The following is a 17,458-nucleotide window of genomic DNA, read 5'->3' as shown; positions in this document are numbered from 1 at the left end:
ACTCTGGGCTTACTAATTGTCAGCTTCACACGCGTTAAAAAAAAACACTCACCCGTGATGAAGTAATTCACTTGTTTGTTAATATCTTCAGAATCATCATCTGTGGTGCTGAGGATCGCTATCACCCCGCTGGGGGGAGGGTCGTCCTCGCTGACTGTGCCTTTGTAGATCTCTGCGGTGAAGCGCGGCGGGTTGTCGTTCACATCCGCCACCGTCACCTCCACCTTCGTGCCAGTGACGTGTTGGACTTTGTCGCCCTGGTCCGTGGCTTGGATGGCGATTGTGTATTTGCTCGTTTTTTCCCGGTCCAGCTCTTTTAAGGTGGTCACCCATCCGGTCTCGCTGTTAACGGCGAACAGCTCAGAGATTTCCGGAGCGTTCTCCTTGGGGTCGAGGCTGTAGACGACGTGGCCGTTGGTTCCAGAGTCGTGGTCGGTGGCTTTGACTTGAATGACCTGAGTTCCGCTTGGAAGGTTTTCCACAACAACAGCCTCGTATGGGTCCGACTCGAAGACAGGCTGGTTGTCGTTGATGTCTTTCACCTGGATGTTTACGTTTACGGATGCAACCATCTCATAACTCTCCTGACTGGCCTGGGCCAGCAAAGTCAGTTGGTACCACTTGGTCGCCTCGTGGTCGAGACTCTTCTGAAGTTTCAAGGCACCGCTGTCACGATCTATGACGAAAACTTCATCCTCGTTGCTCTCGGGAGTGTTCCCCCTCACAAGGCTGTAAATGACCGGCTGCTCACTCTCGGCCTGAATCACGTCTATCTCCGTCCCGATGGGAAGGTCCTCTGCAATCGTGTAACGATAATGCGGTTCAGAAAATTTGGGAACTGGCGCATCTGAGGAGACAATTCTGATGTAAACCTGTACGACCGAATGTTTGGGTGGATTCCCGGTGTCCTTCGCCCTCACAAAGAATGCATAGAGCTCATTTTCGAGCCCAATGAGGCTTTCTTTGGTGACAATGACCCCAGAGGTTGGGTGGATTTCAAAGCTCTCCTTCACATTTTCAACATCTGTTTCGAGTAGATACTGGATGTCGGCATTGCTCCCTTCATCCATGTCCGAAGCAGCAATTTTAACCACAGAGGTTCCCCTTGGGACATCGGATGCGATAGTCGCTTTGTACTCAGCTGCCCTGAACTGTGGGGCATTGTCATTGACATCGGTGAGGATGACATTGACGACAGAAAAGCCTACTTTGCCACCACCGTCTTTAGCTATGAGAGAAATAGGAATTACTTTCTCAATTGTGTTTTCACGGTCAAGGCTCTCCAGAGTGAAGATTTCTCCATTTTCATTGACAGAGAATTTGTCTTTTGCAAAGTCATTGACAATCTGGTATGTTATTTGCCCGTAAATGCCTTCGTCGTCATCCGTCGCCTTTGCTTCTCCCACCAAGGTACCAGCAGGGGAGTTTTCGACGAGTTCCACCAAATAGTCGTCCTGAGAGAAGGCGGGGTTGTGGAAGTTGGCGCCCATGACTGTGACCGTGACAAGGGCTGAGCTTCTGAACACGCCGTCTGACACTGATACATTGAGATTGTACAGAGGCTGCATGTGTGGCCTGCGGTGGTTGGAAATGACAATAGCGCCGGTGTGTTTGTTGATGGCGAAGTTCTGATCTTCATTTCCAGATAAAATTGAGAACTCGAGCTTATTTATGTCAGAGCTGTCAGCATCGGATGCCTGGACTTGGCTGATAAAGTGTCCACGTGGGGCCAATTCACTGACAGTAGCTTGGTAAGTGTGCTCTATAAACACCGGAGCGTTGTCATTCAGGTCAGTAACATCTACTGTCACGATGACATCACTTGAGAGGGCTGGAACTCCTCCGTCTACTACCCGGACTCTCAGATTGTGCTGCTGGTTCTCTTCATGGTCAAGAACTTGAGCTGTTGAGATTATTCCCGTGTCACGGTCAATGGTAAAGTAATCAGAACTCTTCCCTCTTTCCTCAATCAACTGGAAGAACACTTCCTGGTTATTACCTGTATCAGAATCTTTGGCATCCACCTGCAAAACTGATGTTCCAATAACACAGGCCTCAGAAATATTGGCGTAGTAGGTCTTTGACAAGAACACAGGGGCATTATCATTTATATCTTCCAGTATGATATCCACAAACACCTCGGCGTGCGCTCCAGTTAGAGAGTCCGTGGCTCTCACATTTAACTTATAGGCGGGGTGCGTCTCAAAGTCCAAAGGTTGAGTCACGTGGATGACACCCGTGTTGAAATCGATTGAGAACTGCTTGAAAGGGTCTCCCTCGGAGATGGTATACACGATACGAGGTCCTTCAGAATCATTGGCCTGCACATGAAGCACGGGCGAGTGTATTGGAATGTTTTCAGGGATTTCGATGCTGTAAAAAGGTTTCTCAAACACAGGCATTGCTTTGTTCACCACCGTTACTGGCACTTCTACTTCTGCCGAGAGAGCTGGATCGCCGCTATCCTTTGCAATAACGACGACGACATAGTCTGTGTTTAGTGATTCTTTATCGAACTTCTTTTTGAGTGAGATTTCACCAGAGGGGCTGATTTGGAAGTGGTCCTGGTGCTCCTTCAGTTGATAAAGGATAGCTGCATTTGGGCCCAAGTCTTTGTCTACTGCCGTGACCTGCCGTATGACCTGGCCTTCCTCTGCATCCATCTGGACTAGGGCGTGATAGGGAAGGTTCACAAACATAGGCTTGTTGTCATTTACATCTTCCACAGTCACAGTTACTAAAACATGAGCCCCATTTTCTGATTTATCTTCTTTGGTGACCTCAACAACAACATCAAATGTGTCCTGCACTTCACGATCGAATGGGATCCCAGTGGTTGAGAGAACTCCAGATGTGCGGCTGATCTCAAACCTGCTGTCAGGATTCAAAATCTTATAGAACAAAGGCTCATTGACCTGGTTCCCAACAGCAGCGATGACTGCGAGGGTTTTCTTCTGTGACAAATTCTCTTGGATGTAGGCTTTGTAGGATGTGCGGGTGAACTTTAACTTGCTCTCCTTGTTTTCCTTCACATTGATCTTCACTGTTGCAACAGTGGCAAATCTACCGTCAGATGCCCTAACTTTCAATTCATATCTACTCCTGAGCTGTGTGACATTCTGTATGGAGATTGTGCCTGTGATTTGATCCATTTTAAATTTATCACCAATATTTCCCTCAGAGATGGAGAAGAGGAGTTTAGAGTTGGGCCCAGAGTCTGAGTCTGTCGCATTGACTTGAATGACTTCTACCCCTTTATATGTTGGCACAATGACGGTTGTCTCGTACAGCTCTTGGCTGAAAACTGGTGGGCAGTCATTAACATCAATTACTTCAATGGTAACATTGGCGGCTGTCTCCGCAAACAGTCGCGGCATTCCTAGATCGTGGACCTGGACTGTGAAGCGGAAAGCACTCCTCTGTTCATAATCCAAAGGCGTTGTGATTCTGATGGCTCCGGTGCTCGAGTCGATGGCGAAATAATTATGCGCAAAAGGTTCAACAATTTGATAAATGAGCATGGCATTTTGGTCGCAATCAGCATCAGAGGCATGAATGACAAAAGGGGTGTTTTCACGGGTCAGAACAATACTGTTGACAGGGGCCGACTCGCTGATTACTCCTTTGAATTCCCTCTGGTCAAAAACTGGAGCATTGTCATTCTCGTCCTTTATATGGATCAAAAGCGTCGCATTGCTGGAAAGTCCTGCCATGTTGGTGCCTTGTATGATAAGCTTGTATTCAGGGGTGGTCTCATAATCTAAAGCTTGCTGTGTCACAACCACTCCTGAGTTTGGGTTTACATCAAAGGCGTTGTTGATGTTGCCTCCTTTTATCTGATAGAAAATGGACGACTGGCTGACCGCTGTGACCGAGCTCACGAAACTTCCTGGATGAGCCGATTCACTGACTTCTGCAGAGAACTCCTTCTCGGTGTATCTGGGGGCTGCGTTGTCAGAAACTGTTACCACGATGTGTACAGTGGTTGTAGTGGACAGTGGGGGTAGTCCACTATCAGATGCCTTGACAGTGAGTTCGAACGCTGTCTTGCTGCTGCGATCAAGCTCTTTGGCCACTGTTACAGTCCCAAGAACAGGGTCAATAGCAAAGGAGTTTGCAACGTTTCCTGTAAGACAAAAAGGAGAAATCCATAATAAATAATATTTTCTTCTTTTTTTTTTTTTACAATTTGTACCAGAAAGAAGATATGTTCAATGATTATTTCCACTTCAGCTTTGCAAAGTTTGACTCAAAACAAAGCTTCAATTCAACCGCATTAAATTATCTCAGCCATTTTAAACATGCAGATGTCCTCAACAGCCTATTGTAGGAGAAAACCATCGTGGGAAACTCTGACAGGGCTCTGCCCATCTCCCACGTACTTGGAGATCCTCTGCACAAGGTCTTCAATATTCTCCCACTCTTTGTAAAGTATTTCATTCATGATCAAAAACTCAGTGGGCAGCGGGAATGATGACTCATGCATTTTTACGAGCTGATTTGCTTTCATTTACAATGACAGCTTTCTACTATTAGAAAAAAAGAGGAGAAACTGTGGCACAAGGACTTAGTAGGATTTACCTGATTCGATACTATAGACAATCTCTGCGTTAACACCCTTGTCCTTGTCGCGAGCTGTGACCTGGAGCACGGCCGAGCCTATGGCGGCGGATTCGAACACACGGCCAGAGTAAGGTGTGCTTATAAACCAGGGTGCATTGTCATTAGCGTCATCCACATTGACAATAACCCGCACAAGGTTCCTCTTGACTGGAATGTCCTGGTCTCGAACCTAGAAAAGAGAAATTTATAAGGAAAGGGAGGCAGACAGACGGAAAAGTGGGAGAAACGGGAAGAAAAACGAGAGAAAGGCATGAGAGACCCTCAAGGGATAATTCATTGCCGAAGAGGAGCATAATCAAACTGCAAATTATTCATATTTTGAAGAGCTCCAAAACGAACACACTTTTCTTAATTTCACGGATGTATAATTTTCAAATAAAGCAAACGATACCAAAATAAACTCAGTTCATAAGTGCTGCTAATTTGTCCGCGTTCCCCGATTCGTACCATGACAGTGAGGACGTGACGGTGCATGGTCTCGTGGTCCAGATGTTCGGTGGTGTACAGAGTCCCAGTTCCTGGGTCGAGACGGAACTTCCTCAGGCTGTAGGGATCAGTGCTGCTCAGGAGCGTGAAGGTCAGCTTGTTCTTCTCGTCTCTGTCCACGGCACTGATCTGCAGGACCTCAGTCCCCGCCGGTCTGTCCTCAGGGACGTTGACCTCATACACCTGCTGAGAAAACTGCGGCCGGTGGTTGTTGGTGTCGATGACACGGATGAGCACCTATAGGAGAAAAATAAGATCACCGTTAATCAGCTCCCAGATCGTGCATGTGAAAATCCTTTTGAAGGTACGTGTCTTTTCTAATTTTGTTTGAGAGGGGGTTGTCATGTTTCTGGGGAAAATCAAAACAAATTCCGTTTTCCAAACTACTCTTGAACATTTAAAGCATGAAGAGAATACTTGTAAACGAGAGGTAACCAACCTGGAAAAGGCTAAGTTAGATGGGTAAACATATAATTAAATTATGAGAAGAATACTTGTTGAGTTCTAAATGTTCCACTGAAGGACTAAAAAAAAGACACCTAAAAGACATACTAATCATCCTCTTAAGTCTCAGCGTCTCTCACTTTTGCTGCACACCAACTATACACACGTCAAATCCTTTTCCTAAGCTTTGTAATAATAGGCAGCGCTGTGCTGGCACGTACTCAATCAACACACGACAGCGAAAGCTATTTTTTTAACAGAATGGCCACTTGATGTTGGTAATGGTGGAAAAAAAAAGAGAAATCGATGCAGAATAACCACAATGCATCTAAACAAACACAGAGCTCACATACTTTAGTGTATTAATAAAAACACAAATATTCACATTCAGACTCTACACATCCCAGTTTTGCTTCTTGGAACGAATAAAGTGCAGCTACTGTGTTTTTATCCCCGTACACAACAAAGAATCTAACATCCCCAAACTGTAAAATTCCACCGGGAGCATGTTTTATCAACACCAGCCACTCGTCTACTGGACTTCCGACAGAGGATTATGGAGAGCTGCTGGAATGCCATCTCTGCTTCCCGGACCAGCGAGGGGCTTCTACCGTTGCCAAACATGGGGAACAAAGGGATCAGGCCAGATTAGACACCTGCATACCAGACACCAGGGGGTGATGTCCCGTAAGGAAACGGTCAAAGGACTGAAGAGGGTTCTTAGCTGTGACCTGGTGAAAGCTCACTAGCCGACCAGAGTGTGTCAGATCTCCGGTGAGAACAACTGCCCACTGTTTGTTGTCATAATACTGTTTGTGGAGCTCCGTGAGCCTATATCACGGACAAATATAGACTCAACCTGACAGGGCCGATAACATTTACAATCTGCTGTGTGCTGTGATGTTGGCAATGCTGATGAGACTCGCAGATGTCATCTTGCAGGGGGAGCGCGGGGCCGCATGCTGCTCGTCAGCGCTGCGATCTGGCGCTTTGCCACGAGCCATGTATCACGAGCAACCCGTGTCACACCGCTAATCAGGACGTCCAATGTAAAATAAATACACCTTTCTAATGTGGCATTAACTCAAAGCCGAAAAACTGGGGCTGCTATGCGGCCCCGCGCCCACAAGCGACGTGACAGCCTGTCTCATTTCCAAGCGCGTCTTCTCATGTCATGCCAGACATCGTATACACCGCCGGATCCCCGATGCCTCGCAATCTACTTTTTTTACACACACAGATGCCCGTATGCGCACCCACGCATGCGCAGGCTCATAAAACATGCTTCCACACATACGTCCACACAAAGAAGCCGCACTATGCGTCTCAATCTGGCCAGCGTCAGATAGCGCGTCGGCCGTTGTGAATAGCGAGCAAAAGGTGGCCCGGAGCCGATAGCGCCGTCCAGAATCAGAAAGCAATGAGACCCGGTCAGCAGCATCTACATTTACGCATGAAAAGTCCATAACTGTACAGTCACACCCCAAATATACACACAAGTTTGTTTTTGCCTTTCCGAGGAGGCTCCACTAACACTTCAAAGGGACTTTGGCCCCAAACCTCACAAAGCAGCATGATACAGCCTGACTGCGGCAGAAATGCTGGTGTAGAGGAAAGCTCTGTAGTCTTTGTGTACGGGCTTCTTCTGGGAATGCTGAGGAGGAACAAGACTGGGACTGAGGCACCGACGTGACAGATGGAGATACTAAAGAAAAAATAAAAAAAACTAAATAAAAAAAAAAAAGTGCTGTGAGGGCGAGATGAGAGTAAGAGAGATGAGTGACAGTGAGAAAACCAAAGAAAGCTCAGGGAAACGGTCGCGTTTTGAAAAACACAGGCTGTGGGTGAGAATTAAAGAAACGCAAATAAAAGTTGTGGCTTTGAGAAGAAAAAAAAATCCAAAAAAAGAAGAGGAGCGCTGGGGGGGACAAAAAAACACAACAACGACGACTCCGCTCTGACACGGAAGGCAAGAAAACATGCTAGTATGAGAGAATAAACTGAAGTGAGACATAAAGAGTCTTTGTAATGTGGAATGAGATAACATGAGAAACAGGAGAGCAAGGAACAGATTGCGAGCAGAACAGCTTGAGGTACTTCTGCACAGCCAAGGGAGGATGTCATATAGCTAGAGACGGGGAGGGAGAGGAGGGTGGGGGAGGCTGGGCTGCGTGCCGAGGCTGCCTCGCTGGCGCAGCTCCTGGCTATGAGGTGCCCGGGCTGGAATGCGGCACCCCTTGTATACATCAGCTGATCCTTCAGAGACGCCTTCGGAGACGGTCAAATGGAAAACACAACAGAATGGCTGACTGTTTTCCGAGGACCTCCCACAGTCCAGTGACACCAGTGATATCAGTCATACTGATAGGAGCCCCGGAGGGTTGGATTTAAAATTAGTTTCAGCTCATAGTTCGTCCCTCCAATTAAAAAAAAAAGAAAAAAAAAGGTGTTTGAGAACAATAGTGTGTTTAATACGGCGCCTTCTGAATACACCTTTTGTGTGGTATCCAGAACAGGGCACAAGGGAGGTTTCATTGTGCCCATTGTCCTCCTGTGCCATACGTAGGAGAGGAAGCCCCCCCCTGCGAGGTGGCAGGCTCTGGGCAAAGGGAGGCCGCTGGCACCGAGCGCCCAAACGTGTTCCCAAAACCAGATTAACACAGACCGCTACCTACACAGGTCCAGCACAATTCTTAGCGCTTTATTCTACCCGAACAGAGCGATCATCTCTGCGTGACACTAAAGTAATAAGTGAATATTTAAAAACGATATAAAGACAGAGACATGAGGGAGAACAAAAAGAGTAAAAAAAAAAAAAAAAAAAAAAATACATTCCTAGGAGAGAGAAAATAGGCCAGCACGTCTGGCAGCACAGCTTCCACATGACTTTGATTTGAGGAAGAGATAAAGGCAACTTTTGAGCTTTCGCTAGGTGTGTTGAATGTGTGTGTGTCTGACGGGGTAAATCTAATTTGCAGTGAAAAGCTTTCGAGAGTAAACAACATACGAAAGAGGGGAACTTCATTCACGGCTCATTTTCATCTATTTTTCTACCGAATCTTCCTAGAATCACTGTCTTGCAGGAGCAGAGACGAGGGGAAATGATTACTCAGTATAATCTTCGCACATAATAATTATAAGGCCGCTTCAAGTGTTTGATGGTTAATATTGTACAACTAGGTGAATTACCTAATACCCAAAAATAGCAAAGGACTGAACCCGCTTTCAGTTTGTGAATGAACACATTTCAGTGCGGTTTGACACATCCTTTTACAAACCTTAGACACACCCACGAAAACCCTGCACTTCCTACCAGCCAGAGGTGTGTTGACAGTTCCTATTAAACCCTCCGCAAAAAGAGCAAATACAAGCACATAGCCCGGACACTCCGACGGCTTTACTGAAACGTGCTGAAGCACACTGTATTCTAAATCCTCTGGACGTCGGCTGAATTCCAGAAATTTATCCAACCGGTATCTGAGGTGGGATCCGGACGCTTGTGCACTTATATTTTGCTCCAGAGTATTGTGATACAAATGTTGGTTTTAAGCGTGATTTGGTTCGTGTTCATAGAATAATCGAGGAAAAGTTCTGGTGAACCCTAATGACACTACATTTTCTAATCCGTCATGGTTGAAATTGAAGCATTTGTATCTGTTCTGTGCCTCATGTTCCAGTTACTAGCACACGTTCAGTTTTTAAACATTTAATTCAGTTTCAATTTATGCACAAAAACTATTTTTATAGTGCAACAGTTACATCATATTCTAACTCAAAATTGCAAAATTTACATCCAAACATTCAATATTAGTTATAATTATTATTACTATTTAAGTGATTTATGTGCAGTTAGAACACATTCTCCTAGCTTCATAAATTTACTCTCCAACAACACTCATGATGCATTCATGAAAACTCAGAACTTCTGTATTCTAATTCGGAAAATTCAGACTTCGGATATCACATCGTTCACGATACAGGTTAGCACGGAGGAGAAAATATAAGTTTGGTATATTGTTACCGTTTGTTGAACATTAAAGTATGTGCAGCAGCTATTTATTTTAATTTTATTCTATTGGTAGACGAACCCAACTAACTGCTGGAGCCTGACAATATTCCGCATCAACAAGTTTTAGATCGGACATGTTGCTGGAATAATATCACCTCCTGAGACCCTGAGCATTTCTTTGTAATACATCTTAATTTCTTTAAGATAAGATTAAGATCTTTAGAAAAAAAAAATGTGGACACAGGGATTATTTCACTGTATATTACAATTTAAGTCCCCAATGTGTAACCAATATATAAAACTGTTTATTTTAAAGCAAAATCAGAATTGGAAACGATGAAATCCCAACGTCCTCAAACGAGTACCTGTGAATTTGTTAAATTTTCATGTCATATCAAACTATAAAAGTTAATAAGCATAAATCAATAAGTGTATTGACCCTTCGTTACCAGCACACGGCGGACAAAAGCGTCTCCTTAATGAGGACAACCGGTCTAAATGAAGCAGAATAAGCTGCAACAAACCTAAAACATAACGTCCACATATGAGGACGCAGGGTCTCAGGAGGCAATTACTGTGTTCACACCAGCCCAGAAGCAACCGGCCTGGTGGGGAGGGTTGTCAAAGCACCCTCATGGGCTTTATGGTATATGATTTTGAAAATGTAAAAACCACTCAAGCCAGTTTGTGATAATATTTGTCCACTTTGAGTGAGGTCTTTATCTGCAGCTGGCCCAATTCGCCACAGTCTCTACAAATGCCTCTGTATGCCTCCTTCAAGTCGCCACTTGGCTGTCAACACACCCCAAGCGGATGGCCTACATCACAAAGTGTGGTTTATAGAGCATACAAATTCAGTAAATCCGTTCCCTCGACAGAAAACAGCTGACCTGCAGTGGTCAGCTGGGTGCACAAACTCATGCACACAAGCGACCATCTGCAAGAGAACACATCAGTCACAGCTCCGGCAACATGTACACAAATATGCGCATTCAAAACCTGCAGGCAGCGGGGAAAAGTCAGTAAACTTCATGCTGTATTCATCTTGTTTGACCTATTTCAGTTCAGCGCATGACGCTGGTGGTGATGAAATAATCATTTCTAAAGCTGATTATCCAGCAGTTTCTCAAAGTGCAAATGCTATCCTTTGTGATCCATACAGGAAATCCTCAGGCCCTGCGTGAAGCAAGCTTTATAAATCGATTATTTTCATAATTGGTAGATTTTATTGTATCACCCTACATCTAAAAGGGTTGCTACCAGTACAGCTGGGGCCACTAATAAGAAACCTTCGCTGAGAATTAGACCTTGTGAATAGTTTAACCTTTGAATGTGATTAACTTGACCTAAAATGTCACTGGATGCAGTTTGCAGAGAGGCTTTTTAAATAAGTGTCTGTTGCCAGGGCTTTTAAGAAAGTGCTTTACAGGAAGCGAAAATCACGACTGAGAAAAATAGGAACTCTGCACTCGACTAAAGGACGCGCTGCTTCCGCGGATGAGCTGCGAAATGCCAGTAAAGGCGGCGCTTCATCCGAGGCTCAGTGGAGCACAGCAGCCAGATGATGAAAGGCTTTATTCATACGGAGTGACAACAAATAGATTCTTTTTCAGCTACAGTTCTCTGAAGCGCTCCCTCCGAGGACAAAGGACACGACATTTTGAACGCCGCCATCTCCGTCCCCAACTACCATGTAAGAAATGTTCATAATCTCATGGACAAGGCATGACCATCGAAACAAAAACCACAGGCAACTTGTCCCCTTTTAAGAGCCTTTATCGGGGCGGTTCAGCTCTGGTGTCAGCTGGGGAGCAACATATTTGTTCCATATTTAGTTATTCGCGCCATTCACAAAAGCCTGAGCCAATTTGTTCCTCTCGGAGAAACGGAATATGAGCCTCACAGGTTTTGGGAAAGACAAAGCAGAGGGGGTGGGTGGAAAAGTTCAAAAATTCCCTTTTTTTTAAAAAAAAAAAACAAAAAAACACCATCACCAAAGCAGCTACACATCAGAAATGAGACAATGGTAGATTCTGATTCTGTCCACCAATATGATGGCTGAGAAATTGGTAACAGTATAGTTACTATTATAATGTTATAGTTACTTATGCACTTGGTTACTGTTTGTTTCTAGAACTTAAAGTTGCTAGGCAACCAGAAAAGACCTGTGCAGCCCATACATTGCCCCTACTAATATCAATCTCTCGTCCACACCGAACCTCCTAGCAAAACTTCTTCACTTTGATTACGACATTAATATAACGCTGTATTTGGTGAGATATAGAGGCTCTGGTGATTTCCTAACTGTCAAACTTTTGCACACAAGAGTCTGGATTGAAAGTGCCCACGCTGAAACTATAAGCCGCACACAGCTAAATAATCTGTAAGGCGTAAAAAGATTTCCTAACACAATTAGACCCAGACCTATAAATACCAATTTTCCACAGCCAGTTGACACCAATCACAACATCAACACATCCCAGCGAGCAGGACAGCGCGCCCACTCCTTCACTCATTACCCTCCTCACTGCATCGTCTCTTCTCGCACGAGGAAAAACAGAACCATGACAACTGCCTCATCAGCCTCCAACCGTTTCATTAGTGTTTCAATTACCTGGGTGCTGACAGTTCGTGTCCCATCTGTGGCTTCCACCGTCAAGTTGTAATTTGATTTCTGCTCGGCGTCCAGGGGCCGCGCTACAATCAAGGTTCCACTGGCCTTGCCCACGTCAAAGCGGCTGTCATAATTACCACCTGCGGAATATTTTTTTTTTTTTTTGTACAAACAACATGGAAAGACTAAAGATTAGAGACACATCATTGCTTCATTGTGTCAATGCAGCAAGGTTATATAAACACTAAATGGGGACACTGAGATGGACATATAAACATCAATTTTCTGCTCTGCTGATGTGGAAGATGCACAGATGATGAACAATGAACAGATACACCAACATTGATGTTATTAATGTTGTTTATCTAACCTTTTTTTTTTTTTTTTTTTGCATAATAGACATTTCATGCATTTTACCCCAGCTCCCACAACAGCATTCTGGACTCCCAGGGATAGACCATGCAACAGCGGACACAAATGGAGCTCTTATTCACACAAAGTTAGTTTTCCAGCCCCTCTTAATCAAATTCTTAATCAGGTCACAAGTTACAATGAAAAAAAAAAAAAAATGGTGCAGAACATCAACCGCGTGGCACAACACGAGTCAACGACAGCCGACGGGCAGCACCAACACACAATGTAGGATGATCTCTTAAGACTGAATGGCCTATTAGGAGATTCCAGCAGCTACCTTCTGCTGTACAGTTGTGGTCACAAGCCATTTGAAGGATGTAAAACATCTCAGTATCCTCTATGCCGCCTTGCAAAAATCCAACCAAACAGAACATTCCAGAGAAAAGAGGAAAGCAGTAAAAGAGCAGAAAGAGAAGAAAAGAGATGCGTCAGTCAGACATTGATTAGAGGACTAACCCTAAGACAGGCTGGGAGGAAGGGACGGGAGGCAGGCATTTCCAAAAGGAGGTTGTTTTTTTTTCTTTTTTAATAGTCACATGCACAAAGTTTTACAGTAAGTAAAGAGTAGACGGATTACGTTTTAGCACTTTAAAACAAAGCGGATAACAACCGTGAGTGAGTACATGGCATCTCAGCTGCCTCGCCTGAAATAACTGGTATCAATATTTATTGATTCTGACCTACTGATTCATGAGGCTATTCCGTTATAGACGCTGCTCTTCAAAGAACAGAATCATCACAGGCAGCGAAACTGAGAAAATTGGATGTAAGTTGTCAGACGGGAGAGTAAAATAGAGAGAGCTTTACTTTGGACCAGATAGGCTTATTAGGAACCCACTGCTGCCACAGAACAAACACAGAGCCACAAACTTTATGGGAAAATGTATTTTTACTTTTCTTTTTTGTTGAACTTTACTGATTATTTACACTTCTCAGTAAGTGGGGTTTTTTTTAAACTTGTGTCTTGTTATTTATTCTGTAAATAATATTAAATATTCCATTTTGAAATCACCACACTGAATGAATTCCCCACTCACTTAAAAACTGAGGTGGAAGTTAACGACTGTGCTAAGCTAATTAGCTTTAACAGAATAGTAGCTAACCAGGTCTATTTCTTTCTTCTTTTTGCTACAACCTCATTAAGTAATGTTGAAATAACTAATTATTAACATGTTGATACATAAATATGGATTCATTTAGAACAACCACCAACAATACTTTAGCTTCAGTAGTTAGCTTAGCTGTGGCTAATTTACACTTGATGTTGCTGCTGTTTAGCTGTCCTGTGCAATTTCAAATGGTCCATTGCATAAAATTATACATTTTACAGCAGAGGTCAATGTTTATTCAGGCCAAGGACCCCAAACTGATGGAGAGATTAAGTAGTGACCCCCTACGTATTATATGTGTTCTATATTAAACTCAGGCTAGTGCTATTTAAATATACATTATTATTATTATTATTTTGCATTCAATATTAAGCTATCCCTAATCCCTTTAGTGAAATATGTTGGATTCTTGTTAATGTGTATTGAAGGAAAATTAAATTTGTGGGGGGAAATTAAATATATATAAAAATGTCTAATCAACCAAAGATTTTGCGACCCCCCTGCAGTACCTCTGCGGACCCTCTAGGGTCCCCCCTGTTGAAGACCTATGTTTTATAGGAACGATGTTTTAGTTAATTAGTAAAAGTTAAAAAAACTATGTTATAAGTCCCATATGCCCATAGCAATAGCACATACACATTTTATGTTAATACTAATCTCATGCCATTTCTATATACAACTGTGGAGGAAGAGGAAGTACCTGTAATTTCAAACCACACGGGAACATCGGAGGATTCGGTGGCGACAACGCCCACCATGTGCGCCACAGGGTCGTTTTCCATTACAGAAAAGGTGAAGGGGGACTCCTCAAACAGCAGGGGAGCCGCATCCGCCGGCACTTCTGGTTTGGCAATCCACTCGATGTGCAGACGACAAGTGGAGGTTTTCTGAGGGCGTCCGTTGTCGACCGCTTTAATCTGACAGAGGCAGAGAGTGAGAGTTTGTGTTACGCGGTGTTGTGCGGCACTTGTGTTGCAAATGAGTTTCTGTACCACTCTCCGGCTCATCTACCTGAAACTCTTCACAAGTTAATTCTACCAGCATTTACGCGCTCTGGGCTCCACGCACTGGCAGGAGTTCTGGGTAACAAAACACCTTTTGTGTGGTGTTCTTTTGTGAGGGCTTCAATGTACAGTACTGTGAACTGTGGTGAGCAGTGTCTTCTTTCAGCAGGAAAAACAACTCTTGTGGACAACTTTAAATTTAAGAAAACGATCACAGCCAAGTGCGATGACAAAAGGCTGAAGGGTGAACGACTGACGGACGGAGGTTATTCGCACACATAATGCGCCGATATTGAACTAATTCTAAGATTTCCCAACCAACAACCGCCACAATGCCGTGAAACTGATAGCGGCCAAAGTGTGACGTGGCAACAATGGCGCACAAATCTGGCTCTTGGTAACCAGGGCAGCACAGCAGCAGAATCAGAGCAAAGAAAGGAAACATAAGTGCAGTGATATCTTGGTCCTAATTGGATGCTGTTGGCTGGTGCTTGGAACACGGACGTAAAAACATGTCGTCGACGCTTTTGCGAATATTTTTCCTCTACACTTGTCGTCCAACATGATGCATGTGGACCAATTAGCATTTTGTCTTTCTCACAAACTGCATTTTGAAAAACTAAAAAAAGGAAGAGCAGAGGAACAGAAGGGAGTGGGAAACTAAAGAGGAGAATAATAAATGTGCCGCTCACTCAGAGACTCTCTTGCTGAGGGTAGAGAGAAGTCGTAAGAACTGGATACTCACTGTAAGGATGTCGTATTCTCCAGCAGCAGAGAACTTCTTGGACGACACCTGGCCCGTCTTGGGCTCGATGAAAAACTTGCCATGTTCGTCTCCTTCCTCGATGCTGTAAGAGATCTCAGCGTTGGGTCCCTCATCGCGGTCTGACGCAATCACCCGATACACCGGGTCTCTCTTCATGGCCCTTTCCCTCTCGGGCCTCTCCCGCTCGGGGAGCCGGATCTTGTAGATCTTCTCCAGGAACATGGGCCGGTTGTCGTTGTCGTCGAGGACCTGGACGATGACGCGGACCGTGGTGGATTTGGCGGGAACGCCGTGATCGGTGATGGTGACCTGAGGAGAGACAGAGACTCCAGACTGAGTAGGCTATCTTAAACGAGGGAAAAATATTATCCGGCGGAGCGGTGAACTTTGAATTGCATTCAATAACTCTTATCCCCTTCAAGACTCAATGGCGCTATTGTTTCCTTTCGCAATTGTAGTTTTTGGAACCTGGAGGCGGCGAATAATGTCATCAATCCTAATGAATATTATGCACGACTATCCAGGGACTCTTTAAAGATCAAGACACTCGGAAATCCATCAAAGAGCAAAGCTTAAAACTAATACCAAAAAGGAAAAAAAAGGGAAAAAAGGACGAACCACCCTTTCATTCCACCTCTTTGTCCGCGTGTTGACTGACAGCTAGGATTAAAAGCCGCTCCATTTGTGATGCTGAAACACATTGTTCGCTAAAAAAAAAAAAAACACAACAGTAGGCAAGAGTAACGCGCTGTTCTACTTTCCTTTATTGCAGGAGGACATGATAGTGTCTAACACTCCAGGCAGACAGTCCTGAAGTACTACAAAAAAAAAAGAGCAGCAACCGTCCAACGAATACAAGTCTTTGAATGTCAGGCAGATGTTTGTTGAGAGGAAGTTTACACGACTTAAATGCCTGTCTCTTTGCTGTTTGAAGTAAAACATTAAAGTACTTGGTATAATCATTTAAGACTTCTTAAAAAACTTGTGCAAAATATGCTGAATTTCAGCAATTTCAGAATTTGTTTAATGACAACATGTATATTTACTGAGTGTGTGTGTATATAAGTTTGCTTGTGATCATGATAACAGATACTTGCATTGTTGGACGTGAAGAACACACCAGAGCTAATTATTTTTAATTAGCTGCACCTATTGAGTCTGCTGGCTCCAGCTGCTCCGACTCTGTGTTAATCTCACACACTGAGATTTTGAACTGCTAATAAACATTAACATGCTCTCAACTAAAGGCCGGGGGCTTCTTTAAACCCCAGAAGCAGCCACTATAAAAGACGGCATCGAACAACTGCATCATTAATGGACCTGAATTCATGAAATAAAGTGTTACCGGTGGCACGCCGAGGCTTTCTAATTTGCGCCACGATGCAACACATCAGCGCGGCTTTGGACATTCGGGTGCCCGGAGTGAGGAGCTTAATCAAATGGAAAATGCCACAGGCTGACCTGAACAAACAACATTTTTATTGAGTTCCTTGAAAAATCGGCTCGAGCGTTTGTGCGTCTGCGCCCTGGCAGAGATGGGGTTTTTTTTTCTAGCATCATGCCGCAAAAGGAGTGCAGAAGGGCATCATAACAAATGTCACAGTCATTTAAACCCATCTGCTAAGTACTTCACTAAAACCAGTCAGGAGTCCGGAGCCAGACGCACGCCATTCGGTTCCATAGTTTCAATTACTAAAGTAATGTGTTTTTGTTTTTCCTCCCGGTGTCTGCAGCTGTCCATGCCAGACACATGAGCAGAATTAATTAAATGGGAGGACAAGAAACCAGAGCGGGAATGTCTCTCGGAGGAATGATGTGTTGATGCCTGTCCTGTGCCGTGTAATGAAGATTTTCATTATGATCACAGGAGTTATTTGGCGGTTACGCGGCTACATTCCTGAAATCCCTCTGTCTATATTCCAAAGGGTTACTTTGCACATGCTAGGTTTCATATGAAGCGTTGAAATGAAGTCAAACTGATATACTGTA

The 17,458-nt window shown here is 44.2% G+C and overlaps 1 protein-coding gene across 7 annotated transcripts in view; it reads right to left on the bottom strand.

Annotated features, from left to right (window-relative positions):
- The window catches only part of fat1a (FAT atypical cadherin 1a), a 73,068-nt gene that overhangs the window by 24,034 nt on the left and 31,576 nt on the right, over positions 1-17,458 (bottom strand). For 5 of the 7 annotated variants that reach the window (XR_007112379.1, XR_007112378.1, XM_047579627.1 and 2 more), the window contains exons 5-11: positions 15,449-15,778; positions 14,400-14,616; positions 12,868-12,936; positions 12,177-12,316; positions 5,071-5,346; positions 4,582-4,792; positions 53-4,126 (exon numbers count right to left, since the gene is read on the bottom strand). Coding sequence is in view for 5 of the 7 variants with exons in the window: in XM_047579627.1 (XP_047435583.1) it covers positions 53-4,126; positions 4,582-4,792; positions 5,071-5,346; positions 12,177-12,316; positions 12,868-12,936; positions 14,400-14,616; positions 15,449-15,778 (5,317 nt within the window). In the remaining 2 variants the exon portion in view is untranslated. The remainder of the gene's footprint in view (positions 1-52; positions 4,127-4,581; positions 4,793-5,070; positions 5,347-12,176; positions 12,317-12,867; positions 12,937-14,399; positions 14,617-15,448; positions 15,779-17,458) is intronic. The other 2 variants (XM_047579631.1, XM_047579632.1) reach the window with 1 other exon arrangement.

Source organism: Mugil cephalus, chromosome 2 (genome assembly GCF_022458985.1).
Source record: "Mugil cephalus isolate CIBA_MC_2020 chromosome 2, CIBA_Mcephalus_1.1, whole genome shotgun sequence".
NCBI lineage: Eukaryota > Metazoa > Chordata > Actinopteri > Mugiliformes > Mugilidae > Mugil > Mugil cephalus.
The sequence above is the reverse complement of the archived record's forward strand: the minus strand, read 5'-3'. Positions and strand labels throughout refer to the sequence as shown.